At 53.0% G+C, this 14,751-nt stretch overlaps 1 protein-coding gene across 1 annotated transcript; it reads left to right on the forward strand.

Moving 5' to 3' along the window:
* Positions 1–2: 2 nt before the first annotated feature.
* On the forward strand, positions 3–8,623 carry GPR26 (G protein-coupled receptor 26; the record flags this gene model as incomplete). Its single annotated transcript, XM_008592387.1, has 2 exons — positions 3–508; positions 8,506–8,623. Coding segments are annotated over 2 exons (624 nt in total), but the record flags the coding sequence as incomplete, so codon positions are not given.
* Between the last annotated feature and the right edge of the window lie 6,128 nt (positions 8,624–14,751).

Here is a 14,751-nt window from a genome sequence, read left to right on the forward strand (position 1 = left end):
TGTGCACCGTGGTCAACATGCCGCTCACGCTGGCCGGCGTCGTGGCGCAGCGGCAGCCGGCCGGCGACCGCCTGTGCCGCCTGGCCGCCTTCCTGGACCCCTTCCTGGCCGCCAACTCCATGCTGAGCATGGCCGCGCTCAGCATCGACCGCTGGGTGGCCGTGGTCTTCCCGCTGAGCTACCGCGCCAAGATGCGCCTCCGCGACGCCGCGCTCATGGTGGCCTACACGTGGCTGCACGCGCTGGCCTTCCCGGCCGCCGCGCTCGCCCTGTCCTGGCTCGGCTTCCACCAGCTGTACGCTTCGTGCACGCTCTGCAGCCGGCGGCCCGACGAGCGCCTGCGCTTCGCCGTCTTCACCGGCGCCTTCCACGCGCTCAGCTTCCTGCTGTCCTTCGTCGTGCTTTGCTTCACGTACCTCAAGGTGCTCAAGGTGGCCCGCTTCCACTGCAAGCGCATCGACGTGATCACCATGCAGACGCTCGTGCTGCTCGTGGACATCCACCCCAGGTGAGGGGAGCCCCAGGGGAGGGCTCCGGTGGGAGCGGGAGGCCCCCGGCCTCCAGGGTGCAGCCTTGGGCAGGCCCCCTTTTCCCCGAGTTTCGGATAAGGAGGGTGGGGAGAGTGGCCAATGTGGGACTTCAGCCAGGGCTTAGAGCATCCCCAAAGCAGGGCCACAGAAATGTGGGTGAAACCATCCATACGTTGTTTTTCGAAGTATCAGGGTAGAGATCACAGAGTCAGAACTTTGTTGGGCTGCTTAGACTCATTTTGTGTGTCTGTAGTTTTCACTTTAAATGGTTTTTGTTCCAGGCTTTTAAGAGGTTTGAATTAGGCCCTCAGAGGGTGGCCCAGATGCTTAGCAAGCTCCTTGAGAGCTCTTCAGACCGGAGCATGCTCCTACTCCGGGTCTTTCCTCTCTCTGGCATCTGGCACTGCTTCTGTCTCCCGACCCTGTGTGTGTGTGTGAGTTCTGGGCAGATGAAATCGGCTGCATCTTCCCCTGCAGTGGGCTTGGTGTGTGTGTGTGTGTGTGTGTGTGTGTGTGGCGGGAGGGGGGCAGGACTGGCCCTTTCTGCCCTCCCCAGACAACACTGACCAGTGTCCCCCCCAGACTTGGAGCCCAGGGGGGCCCTGCAGAAGAAGTGTCCCCTAACCCCCAGCCTCCTGGGACTCTACCTGCCCACCCACCTCCATCCTCACCCCGGCTGCTGCTGTTTCTCAGGGAGGCAGATGGAGACAGGCAAGCACAGGGACCAGCTGGGGGCCCCTGCCATCCCCAGGAGCTGTGCAGAGAGAGAAGGAGGGAGCTCTTAGCTAAGCTGTCCTGAGCTCACCTCGGCTTTCCTCATGAGAATGGGAGAGCAAGGAGGAAACAGCTGGAAGTGTCCCTGTGGACTCTGCTATTTTATAGCCTGTTGTCCCAGGGGAAGGCAGGCTCCCCCTCTGTCGTCTGGGATCCTAGATAAGGAAGCATGGTGTCTAGATGGTTCCGAAGGTGAGGCAGGCAGAGAGCACAGATGAGGGGAGGCTCAGGTCCTCCCTGTGAGCAAAACACTGAGAACCCAGTGAAGCCTCGGGGCAGGGGAGGGAGCTCGTCTGTAGGGTGTGTCTGTCCCCCTCCAGGGCTGAGGGGCTCAGGCTGAAGGTGTCGCCTGAGCAAGCACTCTTTCAGCTGTGAGTTTTTCCTGCCCGTGCCATGAGCAATAACAAGCAGTTCTTAACTCCACATGCCCTGCACACAGAACAGCATGCACACACGTGTTCACCGTCCCCCTTGGACCAGCCATTCCTGATTGCGCTCCAGACTGATCTTCCAGCCACAGACCTTCCCCATGGAATCACGTACAGAATGTACATGTGAATGACCGAGAGCACACAGACACCAGGGCATGTAAGTGTGGGAACTTCACACACGAAATCCCATGCGTTCACACATAAACTGCACGTGTAACAGACGGCTTGCCATGTGTACACAGGTCAGAGGCGTGGCATGCAGGCACATGATGCAGACATGCATCAGCTCTCACTGCAAGTGTTCGGGCACAGCTCAGTGTCATTTAAGGGAGTATTCCTGCAGGCCCAGTTGCAGAGCTATTCCCCTTCCTGTCACCCAGGTGTGGGAGATCTCCCTTTAAAAAGTGCAACCCTAGGACTTGGGCTGGGGTCACTCTTAGAAGATGTAGGGTCATGTCATTGTCATGTAACTTCCGGCGCTTGAACAATCCCTAGAGTGGGCCCCTCACCAGGAGTCTAACAGCAGAGGAGGGGTTGAGCTGGGAAAGGAACCAAACCACATCTCTGCCCTCCCTCCACCTTCTAGCAGAGGAGGGTGCTGGCTCCCTTTCAGCCCATTTGGGGCATAGGGCCGGCTCCACTCTTGCAAATCTCTCCGGGTCAGACTCCAGGCCAGACACTGTAGAGAGTTCTCAGGAGCACAGGCAGCCACTCTGCTGGCCTCCCCGCCCTCCTCTCCCTTCCCCTCTGTACCTTAACCTCTTCTAGGCTCCAGGCTGCTTTGAGGAGCAGGCCCTGCTCCCAGTGCCCTGGGGCCCTCCAGGCCCAGTCTCATCGGAGAGCGGAAGGGTTTGTGGGGCACGGATCACCCTCAACCAGATCTAACGGGCCCCCTGACCTAAAGCGTCCTGAGGTTATGGAGAAGTGGGCGGATGTGACAGCACTGCCCCTTCAGTGGCATACACTTGTCCTTCTCTGAGGGGTTAGTTTCCACTGAGAGAGGGTGGGTGATGGTCCACACAGGAGGGGACAGCCAGTCCACAGGGGACTCCCTGATAGCCAGTCCACTGCTTTTCTCTTGGCACCTCCAAACTCTTCCTCCCCACCAATGAGAAACTACAGAGCTCATTCCGGGGGCTGTCTCCAGAGCCCCCAGCCTCAGGCACCTAGGCTTCTGGGCCAGCTTGTGCTGAGAGCCTGCGGGAGCTGGGGCTGCCAGTCCCGGGTCAGCAGAAGCCAGGCTTCTTTCTCTGGAAAGCCAGGTGGAGTCTCTGCTCCCTGGCAGTTTTACTGAGCCACCACACTGATGGCCTCCTGGGACTTAATTAAAAGGGAAGCATTTTGAGTTCCAAGGCCCCGGGGTGGCATTGGTCAGGAGGCTCCCTTGTGGTGTCTGCTCTTCCTGCGGGATGTGTGATGCAGTGAGTAGCAGGCCTCGCCCGTTTGCTTCCACCAACACCATATGCCGGGTTCAAATGTAGAATTCTCAGCCCCTGGGAGGTCAGTTTTCCCTTTGTGCCGGGGAGAGCGAGCTGGCCCCAGCTCACCTCCTGACTGCGGGCTCTCCCAGCACCACGGGGGCCGCCCTTGCACAGGTGTACACTGTAGCTTGTACATCCACACTCCATGCACACAAGTCGCTCACAAACACCACCCCTCAGGCTCAAGCCAAGCACACAGATGCCGTAGTCCTCCCTCAGGAGAATGGTACCAGGATCAGGGCATCTGTGCAAAGAATTCCATGCTCCAGGCACTTAGAGCTTGGTCTAGGATGGAAGGCAGGAGGATCTCTTCATTTCAGGGGAGAGGTGTAGGCCCCTTAGTGTGCAGGGCTCGGGGGAAGACCCCTGTCACTGGATCTGAGGGCAGGACTGCTCACATCAGTGTCTGACCCCAAATTCAGGGCTCTTTCCCACCAACATTCAGCTTGTCACCTTGCCTTAAAAGCCAGAAACAAATCTGGGTCTCTGGGTGAGTACTGAGTGTAGGCTCTGGATGGTTCTCTGGGGATCATTCAGGACCCGGATGCGCTGTGAGGGCAGGGAGGTGTCTGCAGCTGGAAGATGTTAGCCAAGGTCACCTTTTTACTGGCTTCAGATATTCCCAGAATTCACCATCCCCTTTGTCCTCTCACTGAAGCCTACTGGGGAACATCTGTTTGACCCCACATCACAATGCTGGAGAGCCTGTCTCCTTTTATCTCAAGGAACCTTTATCTTGTCACATCTTTAGGGACACCCCCACCTCCCCCACCCCCGGCCAGGCCAACACATATGCTCACACTCTGGCTGAATGTACCTGGCCAGGTTGCTGGGGGAGCTTTGGGCCTCTTACCCTCTGTGCCACAGATTCCTCCTGGAAGTCCGAAGACTCCAGGAACCACCACTGGGCCCACGGATGTGTGAAAATTCTCATGACTCAGTGATTCTATGGGAGGCAGTAGGTCTGGGGGCGACAGGAGACCTGGGATGAGGCCTGGTTCTGTCCTGAACTCACTGCATGACCTCATCATAATGCTGGCCTCAGTGTCCTCATCTGCAAATAAAATAACAGCTCACAGGGCTGCAGACTTTCAAGGAGCTCGGTTTTGCAAAGCTATCATGGGGAAAAAATGATGGCAAGTGCAAAGTGATTTTGTTATGATGTTGTTCTGGAAGCCGGGTGGGCGAGCTGCTCTCAGGCTGAGTTTAAACAATAAAAACAAAAGTGAGAGGGTTGCGCTGCTTCCCTTGGAGCCTGGAGACCCCCCTGCCTCACTCACCTCTGGCCACCTCCCTGTTCTCACTTGGAAAGCAGGAGAGCCCCAGGTAGGGAAGATGGATTCTGTCTCTTTCCTATAAATGCATGGAGCAGAAAGAGAACTTTTGCAGTGGGAGGGAGCCCTGTGGTTTTGGAGTTCAAGGCCGTGTTCAGTAAATATATGTTGAATGAATAATAATAATAGTTAGCATTTATTGAGTGCTTACTCTGAGTTAGGTGATGTCCTCAGTACTTTTCATTTGTTAACTCAGTTAATCTCAGTACATCCTATGAGGTAGGTACTCCTATTTAGAGATGAGGAAGCTGATGCACAGAGCAGCTATGTAACTTATCTAAGGCCACACAGCAATGAAGTGACAGTGCATGGATTTGAACCCAGAAGTGTGGCTCTGGTGCCTCATGCTTAACCACTAGGCTGTTAACCAAGAAAGGAGTCCAGGCCAGTGGAGGTCTTTCATGGCTTTACATCTCCAACAATCCTTGCTTTTTCTGATAGGCTCAAGGTTTTTTTTTGTTTGTTTGTTTGTTTGTTTGTTTTTCCCCTTTTTGTCTTTTTTCGTGTCTGGCAACGGATCGCAATCCTCAGTGTCGTGCCCGTACCAGACCGGGACCGGCAACGGGATCGCAACCCTCGGTGTTGCTCCCACACCTCGCTCAGCCAGTGAGCGGGAACCGGTCTGTATGTGGGATCCGAACCCTCGGCGGGAACGCCGCAGCGCTTCCCAAGCGGTGCACTGTATCAGTGCGCCACCGGGCCGGCCCAGGCTCAAGGTTTTTAAGGCTCACTTTAAAAAATCTATTTTAGAACAGATTTCTAGCTTACTATCATCTCTTTTGAAAAGGTCACTTTAAAAAAAATGATTCAGATTTAATTTTCCTAAGAGGTTTCTTAAGGGGTGTTCATTAAGTCATACAACACACACTTATTAGGTATTCTCTGGGTGTAAGACATTGAGCTTAGAACTCTGGGCACTCGAAGAAATAATGTGTCTGCAGAGTGCTTGCTATTTAATTTTTCCCTGCTACCCAAATCCTTCCATGGGCAAATACAATTAATTCTTCTGTAGATGTTCACGGCCTAGGGGAGTGACATGGACTCTCTTAGCCTGTGCAGTGTCCAGTTTATTCCTTCAGAGCCACTGAAATGTTTCCATTTATCCTTGTGACAACCTCCAAAGCTTTCACCAACATTTGTTTTTAAATATTCTTCACGGCCTCATGTTTTTGGGGAGTGATTATCTGGTGTGGCAGGGTGAGGGGCCTGCTGCTCCAGGCTCTCGGGAGGGACCCCAGTCCCTACAGGGGGGACCCGAGGAAACGTCTCACTCTTCCAGGGCCTGGTGAGCTGGTGAGTCATATCTGTCCCTGAAAAATGTCTGTTCCTGCACTGAATGGTAACTCTCGTTATAGCTATTACGAAATCCCCTTTGAATACATGAAAAACCAGATTCAGAGAGGTTGAGTGACTTCCCCGAGGCCACACAGCTAGGAGGGTAGAGCTGGGACTAGGACACCTAAGCCTGCTCTTTCACTCACCAGGGTTTTTCTAAAGCACCTGAGAACTGGATGACATTGTCAGAGTCATGAATTGGAGGTGGGTCTGGCCCGGTTAGTATGGGGTCCCCTTGATGAGTCATTCATATGAATTGGATGCTTATGTTTTGGGGACCTTCAGAATGCTCTGCTTGTCTCCTGGGGAGAGTGCCCTGTGATGGCTCAGGACCCCCTCCTCATGTACTGAATCTCCAGCACATCTTCCATCAATTGCACTGAAAGTTTTCGGGAAATATGTTAATATTAAAACAAACAGGCCTCTGTAGTGGAGAATAATGCCAAACATGCTGCACCCTAGGGTCACTATCATCCTAGTTTGCCTGGGTCTGAGGGGGTTCCCAGGCTGCAGGACTTTGAATTTTAAAACCAGGATAGTTGAGTTGGTCACCTCATTGCACCCAGACCTCTGGGCCCCCCACCTCACCCCACCTGCATCCTGCACATATCACAGGAGCCAGAGGACTTTGGTGGAAAACTTTGCAGAATTCCAGATGTGACTGGAAAGTCAGGAGATTTAAGATTGACTCTTGCTGTGTGGCCTTAGTCAGAGTCATCCCTCCATCCCTCCATGTCCCCAGCTGTATTCTTCAGTTTTTCTGGGTGAGGTGAGGTCTAGGAGTATGTGATGCCACACGCTAGTTGAGAGGTGACACATGAGGCTCCAGAGCCAGACGGCCTGGGATCAGATCCTGCCAGCACCCAGGGTGACCAATGATCCCGGTCTACTCAGGACAGAGGGACATTCTGAGATGTGAGACTTTCCCTTTTAAAACTGGGATGGTCCCCTCCAAACCATAAAGGATGTAGGACTTTCAGTGCTAAAATGGCTGCAGTCCCAGAGTAACTGGGATAAACTGCTCACCTTACTGCTACTTTTACCAATTATGTGATCTTTGGGATGTCACTTAACTCCTCTATGCCTCAATCTCCTTATCTGAAAAAAAATGGGGACCATCATGATACCAGTCCCAGCTCACAGAGATGCTGTATCACATAAATGAATGCATATGAGTCCCCATCACTGCACCTAACATGGCACGTATTAGAGACTCCAGAAATGTGGGCTGTTATTAGTATTAGTTAGTACAAATTAACTGGTAACATTAGTCATGAGCAACACGTTTTCAGGAGTATGAAAGCTGTTTGTACCAAGCCCAACTCCAGTTCCCAACTCTTTAAGTTCCTGAAAAACCAGAAGTCAAGAGGAAAAAATTCTTCAAGAATTTCAGGAGCCTTCCTCCAAACTCATATGGAATTGTCCGTCTGTGATAGGAAATCTGATTCAGATGAGTTTTGATTAAGTACTAAAAGGATGGCTCTCGTGGAGGGGGAGGCTGCCCTGGCATTAAGGATGCACATGAACCTGGCTCATGAATATCCTCTCTGGTGCTTGCTTTCATTGAACAGGCTGGCCTATTTTTGGAGCCAGGTCACTGCAGCCCAGGCCCAGCTCTGCCAAGTCATCTTTACTTCCTGCTAACTGTGTCCACACTCTTCCTACCTGTTCATTTTTGAACCTCTGGGAGGGTCCCAGGCCACAGTGGAGCAGGAACAGGGTGTGGTCAGAGGCGTTGGTGTCAGGTAGGGGTGTGGTTGGAGGTGTAAGAAGCTCTCGATTCCATCCTCGGAGTTGTGTCCCTGATTCCCTGGGGACTCGGTAGAGTACTCTCTTAACTTCTTCAAGCTTGGTCTCTGGGGGGCTCAAGTGACTCCTCCTTCAGTGACCCCAGAGTGTGGTGTACATAGCTCCAGGCAGGGCTGAGGATGGAAGAAATAGGGCTGAAGATGTAGAGGGAAGGAAGCCCGTGCCACACTGCATGACAGAGTCCAGGCTGCCCCAGGTGAAAAAGGCCAGCTTTGAGTTGCTCGGATGCAGGTTCAAATTCTCATTTCGCCTCACAGGGCTCATGGCTTTCATTGTAAAACAGGGCAGGTGAAACCCACCTGACAGGTAAAATGCACCTAGCAGTATGGATTGTGGTAAAGATGAGAATGAGAGATCCTAGTTGAGGGTGGGACACTCTGGGGCCGGCACACAGCAGGTGACAGTGGATGACGGGAGTGACAATATTAAGAATTAATGTTCATTTGTACATACTGGGCACTGTGCTAACTACTGTCTGTGCTTTACAGGTTGAATGCATTTCATGCACCGACGTGCTTTATGCATTTAATTCTCAAAACAACCCTTTGTGACATTTTATTATGTTACATATAACATAAAACACATAAATAAAACATACAATGTATATTATTATATTACAGATGATGGCCTTGAGGCTTAGCGATGTCATGCAGCTTGCCCAAGGTCACACAGCTACAGCCAAGACTTGACCCTGGGTCTCTCTGGCTCCATAACCGAGTTCCTATGCTAGAGGCCACAAGCCTGTGACTCTGAATAGTGCCTCGTTCTGCGCCGGCCCCGTGAGTCACCTTCTCCCCTCTCTCACACGCAGTGTGCGGGAACGCTGTCTGGAGGAACAGAAGCGCAGGCGGCAGCGCGCCACCAAGAAGATCAGCACCTTCATAGGGACCTTCCTGGTGTGCTTTGCCCCCTACGTGATCACCAGGTGAGCCTGCCTGGCGGGGCATGTGCGGCGGGGCTGCTGGGGCGGGCGGGGCAGGTGGCGCTCTGCAGAGCCAGCAGGGCCTGGATGACCTTTAGCATTTGGGACAAGAATGAACCTGCCAGGCAGAGTGAAAAGGGGCATGTGCTTCCCTCTTTAGCCTCGAATTCACTTGAATTCAACTCAGAACCAAAAGTGTATGAAAGACTCTCTCTGACTTTAATGTCACATCCCTTCATTCTATCCCTTTCTCTTCACCTCCCAGCCCCTGGGGGGCCCTGAAGGAAAGGAAAAAGGGGAGGAAGGACAGAGGGTTGAGTTCCTACTGCCCGCTGAGTGTGGCACGGCCAGCCCCCAGGAGTCCCCAGCCTGGACACCCTGGTCAACAGCAGTTTCCTGTCATCTGCCCAGGGAGCATGCACTGTGACCCCCCCAGGAGGGTCACCAGGGGTCTTCCACTGGTAGGCTTGGTGCTGTGAGGCCTGTCATGCTCTCTCCCAGATCCCCAGCCCCCGAGCCAGCCAAGGTTGCGGTACGCTGGCCTCGGGCTGTGCGTTTCACTACCTGCAGGATCTGTAACATTTCCCCCAGGTGTCTTAGCCAGGAAAAAATAAATAAATCACCCTGTTCATCAGCTTTGTGGATGGAAGGAAAAGAAAAATCCCGTAGCTTTGCATGCAAGGTGGCTTAGCTATTTGGGAAGGTTGACAATAAGAAAGGAACTTTGATCTATTAGGAGGTGGGGTGTTGGATATGGAAGCTTTTATTGGGCCTGGGAAGTCAGATCTGTGCCAGGTTCTCCGTGTGTGTGTGTGTGTGTGTGTGTGTGTGAGAGAGAGAGAGAGAGAGAGAGAGAGAGAGAGAGAGAGAGAGATTGAGAGAGAACACATCCTCAGCCGCAGGGATCGGGAAGCCACCACACATGCCCCAGTGAGAAGGAGCCACTGTGAGCAGCTCTCCCTGTTTCTGTCTGTCCTTGTGCTGAGCTAAAGCCTGTCTCACTGTAGCCTCAGCCGCTGCTCCCAATTCTGCTGTCTGTGGCCAGGAGAATGTCCTCTGCTCCTGGGAGCCCCTGTGGACCTGCAGGCAGGGAGCCTGGCTTCCCCACGCCAGCTCCGCTCCTCTTCCCCAGACAGCACAGCTTCAGGGGGCCTTCCGCCATCTTCCGTGGCACCTCGCTTCCTCTGGGGGGCAGATAGTCGGCCTGTGCCTCACTTTGAACATGAGACCTACAACTGTCTGTAGGTCTCTGGATGGGTCTGACAAGGCCGGAGCAGAGCCATCAGTTCTTCCTTCTGGAACTGCCCACTAGAGCTCAGCACTGCTGACATTTTGTGCCAGATGCTTCTTTGCCGTGAGCGGCTGTCCTGTGCATTTTAGAATGTTTAGCAGCATCCCTGGCTTCCAGCCACTCAAAGCCACCAGCAGCACCTGTCCCACTCCCCACCCCTCCACCTCTGTTTTGATAACTAAAAATGTCTGCAGACATTGCCAAATGTTCCCTAGGGACCAGAATCAGCCCTGGTTGAGAACCACTGGCCTAGACCCACTACATCCAACCAGGAAACCACAGCTTGCATAGTTCAGGGTTTTCCACGGGACGCGAAGCCCACACAGAGTGACAGGAGAAAGAGTTTCCGCTGCTCTCCAAGGAAAGCATAATAGAGTAGTTAGCAGCAGGGCTCTGGGGTGCACCTCCCTGGGTCCAAGCCCCAGCTCCAGCCCTCCCGCTGTGTGACCTTCCTCTGGGCTTCCAGAAGGGAGCTCAGTATTGTGAGGGTTAAAGGACATGGAGCACTGGAGAGTGTGGCGTAGGCTTGGCATTGATGACATCTGTGGTCTTCACCCTTTCTCCCTCTGAAGCTCACAGCACCACTCAGCGCCTGCCCGGGACTGGCTGCTGCTCGAACTGAAGGGGATTCGATCCAGCGAGGGAAGATGTGTCAGACAGGGAGGGTACGCAGAGCCCCCTCCTCTCAGGTCCCAGAGTCAGGGGAGCCCTGGGCTAATGAGTGAACTGGAACCCTCAGAGGAGTTAGGTAATATGGCTCAACCAACTTTAAACTACCATATTTTTCTCTGGCTTAATCTCATTTCCCAACAAAATTTTTATTTTTTCTGATTACAGCATGATTTCCTCTAATTGTGCCCAGGAAATAATGTTTTAGTATAATTGGTAGTAGATTCACAACTCAATATGTCCCCTCCAGGTGGATTTGGTGCATTTGAGTTTTTAAAAATTTTGACAAAACTGTTCAGCCTTCGTGGGGATGAGCAGCAACTTAGCAGGGAAAGAAAGGAATGCTCAGGAAACCTCATGAATGCCAAGTGTAGCTCTGGTGGTGCCACCCTGCCGCACTGCCACCACGTCACCCACTCCTGTCTTGACTTTCTCATGCACATGAAGGAGCCATCCTAAGAAAACTTCCAACATATGCCCACATCCATCCTTTCAGCACACATTTCTTGAGCATCTTCTCAGGGCAGAGCACAAAAGAGCCCCTACAGAGGACGCACAGGTTAGTGAGACCCCAGAAGTCCCCCTCTGATGGGGACATTGACGCTGTAGATATGGCCTCTAACCCAGACAGAGCACCATGTCATTGGATAGGTACAGGGCCCCAGGTTCTGAGGCAGGAGAGGGCTCCCCTTGGCTGAGGCTTCACGGACAAGGCTTGTGAAGTGGGCCTGGTTATGCAGGGGGACGATCCAAGCAGAAGGGACAGCATGAGCCAGGCCTAGAGCTGTGCCGTCCACACAGGAGCCACCAGCCACAGGTGGCTACAGAGCACGTGAAACGTGGCCTGTCCACATCAAGATGGATTTCCAAGACTTAGCATGACCAAAATGATATATACTTAATATTTTTACATAAATTCTATGGTGAAATGGTAAATAAAAAGCTATAGTTAAAATTAATTACCTGTTTGTTTCCACAAGCAGAAACTTTCAGATGGCACCTATGCCTCATGTTCTTGCTCTGCTGGCCAGGGCTGCTCTGGAGTCAGGGAGGTCTGGGGTGCAAGGTGCACTGATCCCCTTGCTCCAGCCCCCTCTTTCTCTAGATCTCTGACCACTCATACTATCCTTCAGAGTCCAGGAGCCCTCTGGGATCCACGTTCCAGCCACTCTCCGAGGGAGCTCAGACTTCTTCCTTCCACCTTCCTTCCCTGTCCAGTGCCCTGCTCAGTGTCTGAGTTTATCCGGGAACACATTTCAGAGTCCAGGAGCCCTCTGGGATCCACGTTCCAGCCACTCTCCGAGGGAGCTCAGACTTCCTCCTTCCACCTTCCTTCCCTGTCCAGTGCCCTGCTCAGTGTCTGAGTTTATCCGGGAACACATGCTGAGCAGCTCTAGTCAGGAGGGGTCTTCCTCCGTGGGGTCAGGAGGGCCTGAATGAAGGGGACATCGGGCCCAAAGACAGGGCAGAAGAGAGGGGAGTTTGAGGCAAGCAGATCCTCTTGGTGGGCCCTCCTGAAATCACGCCCCTCCTGGGACCACCTCCCCTTGCCAACACCCCACCCTCTACCCTTCCATGATTGACAGGAGAGAGTCCGGCAAGGTGCTCAGCCTTCAGGGTAGCTGGGAGCCCTTGCACATCCCAGGGAGATGGGCACCTGTGAACGTGCCCTCTGAGCTCCAGTTGTGCCCTAGAAACAGCCAGGATCATATTAGAGCTATACTTCACTGCCAGGGCATCGAATGCTGGGTGGGGTGAGGCAGGATTTAATCTGACGCCCACCTTCACAGAACCTGATGCAAACTCTCCCGTCTTACTCTTAGTTGGGGTTGGGAAGCACACATTGACTTTGAGGAGAAATCAGCTTATAGTAAGGAATAAATAAAATAACCCATGCAAAGTACTCTGTTGGTTTATCTTACTATCATCCATTCTGAAATCAGGATCACTAACACTTCTGGTGGTGATTGTTTGATTCTGCTATTCTCAAGCCGGTTTTCAAGTCTAGGCATGACCAATCCTATCGGGCCCAAAGACAGGGCAGAAGAGAGGGGAGTTTGAGGCAAGCAGATCCTCTTGGTGGGTGCTCCTGAATCACGCCCCTCCTGGAACCACCTCCCCTTGCCAACACCCCACCCTCTACCCTTCCATGATTGACAGGAGAGATTCCGGCAAGGTGCTCAGCCTTCAGGGTAGCTGGGAGCCCTTGCACATCCCAGGGAGATGGGCACCTGTGAACTTGCCCTCTGAGCTCCAGTTGTGCCCTAGAAACAGCCAGGATCATATTAGAGCTATACTTCACTGCCAGGGCATCGAATGCTGGGTGGGGTGAGGCAGGATTTAATCTGACGCCCACCTTCACAGAACCTGATGCAAACTCTCCCGTCTTACTCTTAGTTGGGGTTGGGAAGCACACATTGACTTTGAGGAGAAATCAGCTTATAGTAAGGAATAAATAAAATAACCCATGCAAAGTACTCTGTTGGTTTATCTTACTATCATCCACTCTGAAATCAGGATCACTAACACTTCTGGTGGTGATTGTTTGATTCTGCTGTTCTCAAGCTGGTTTTCAAGTCTAGGCATGACCAATCTCAAGATGCTGAAGATAGACTCTGCTCTGGAATGTAGTTGAGGATTTAACTTCTTGCAGGAAATGATTCCTATGGAGAACCTGGAGGCGGGAGGTCCTGTAGCTATCGTCTCATCCAGGGAAGTCCAGCTGGTTGTCCTGTGCAGCTGACTTGAATCCACCATGAACAACCAGCAGAACACCATATAGGGAGCAATGCCGAAGCCAGGCTAGGACTATGGGAAAGTGTGTGAATGCCTGGGAATGTCTTCCCCACCCAAGGAGGAGACATACACGTGCTTGTGGGTTTTCTTCCTAACTTGGTGCAGTGGTTTGCCAAATTGGTTTCACACTGGAATCATGTGGAGAGCTTTAAACCCAAACCTATACCCTGACCTGACACTGGACCAGTTAGACTCTCCAGGCAACGGCCTGGGCATTGGTGGCTTTAAAGTCCCCTAGATGACTCTAATGGCCAGAGGTGTTCAGAGCCAGGACTCTAGTGTACCCCACCTCCAGTGTACTAAGGAACCGAGGACTGGGTTGGGGGGCCATTAAATAACTACCCAGAGTCACGTGACTTCCAGCCTCAGTGGATTCTCCACCAGCTCTTCAAGGTCTCAGAAAGGTCTGAAGGGTCTTTGAAGAAGCCAACCCTCCCCTGTTCTCTGGCAGAGGCCATGGCATTGAAGCACTTGGCACACAGAGAGTTCTCCCAAGCCCTTCCCCAGGACTCTGCAACCACCAAGGCGAGGGTGGAGCTCCGAGGCGTGCTGGTGAGCATGGACTCCTGGATCATGTCAGCCGGCTGCTCCGCAGCTGTCCCTGCAGAAAGCAGCCCTGCGGCAGGCTGGAGCCCGGGGAAGAGGACAGGCTGGGCCCTGGAGAATTCCAGAGCTCAGGATCAAGGAGGTCACCTTCTTAGCTGTATAACACAAGCTCTCCTAGAGCAGCAGGCACTGTTCTTCCAACCTGCCAGGTGTTCAGTGGCAATGGTTCAGGTGAATTGAGCTCTGCTGCAACCCCGGCTATAAAGCAGTGACATAAAGGATGTGGCAGGTGGGGACCCCGTCATGGGTCAGGCTCCTGAGGTGTGGGCTCCTGGCTAGACAGGGTTAGTGAGCTTGTGCAAGGTGGGCTTGTGCAAGCTGACAAATATGTTCTGGCAACAGGTTCAACTGGACCTGAGGTGGGTGTGCCTTCTGTAGCAGTTTACAGTCTGCTCAGATGTTATCCCCCCGGACCCTATGGTGTCCCTGAGATGGGCGGGGACAGCTGTGCGAGCTCCACTCTGCAGATGGGGGAACCGAGGCCCAGAGAGTGAAGGGACTGCACGGGGTCATTTAACTAGAAAGGCTCAGGGAACCAGGCAGCCTGAGTCACACTTTGGGTGCTACTGGGCAGCCCCAGGGCTGCCTCTCCCAGAGCTGCCTCTCCCAGAGGCAGTGCCTACTTACTGTTCTCTGCCTCCTCCCTGTCCATAGAAACAAAAATCATAACCCACAGAGGCAGCAACAGGCTGAGGGCCTCAGGAAGGTAGAGTAGGAATGAGGTCAGTCTCTTAAGCTAACGCAGAGCGCCCCTTCTTTCTCATCCTCTAAGT

Source organism: Galeopterus variegatus, unplaced genomic scaffold (assembly GCF_000696425.1).
Source record: "Galeopterus variegatus unplaced genomic scaffold, G_variegatus-3.0.2 Scaffold7856, whole genome shotgun sequence".
Taxonomy (NCBI): domain Eukaryota; kingdom Metazoa; phylum Chordata; class Mammalia; order Dermoptera; family Cynocephalidae; genus Galeopterus; species Galeopterus variegatus.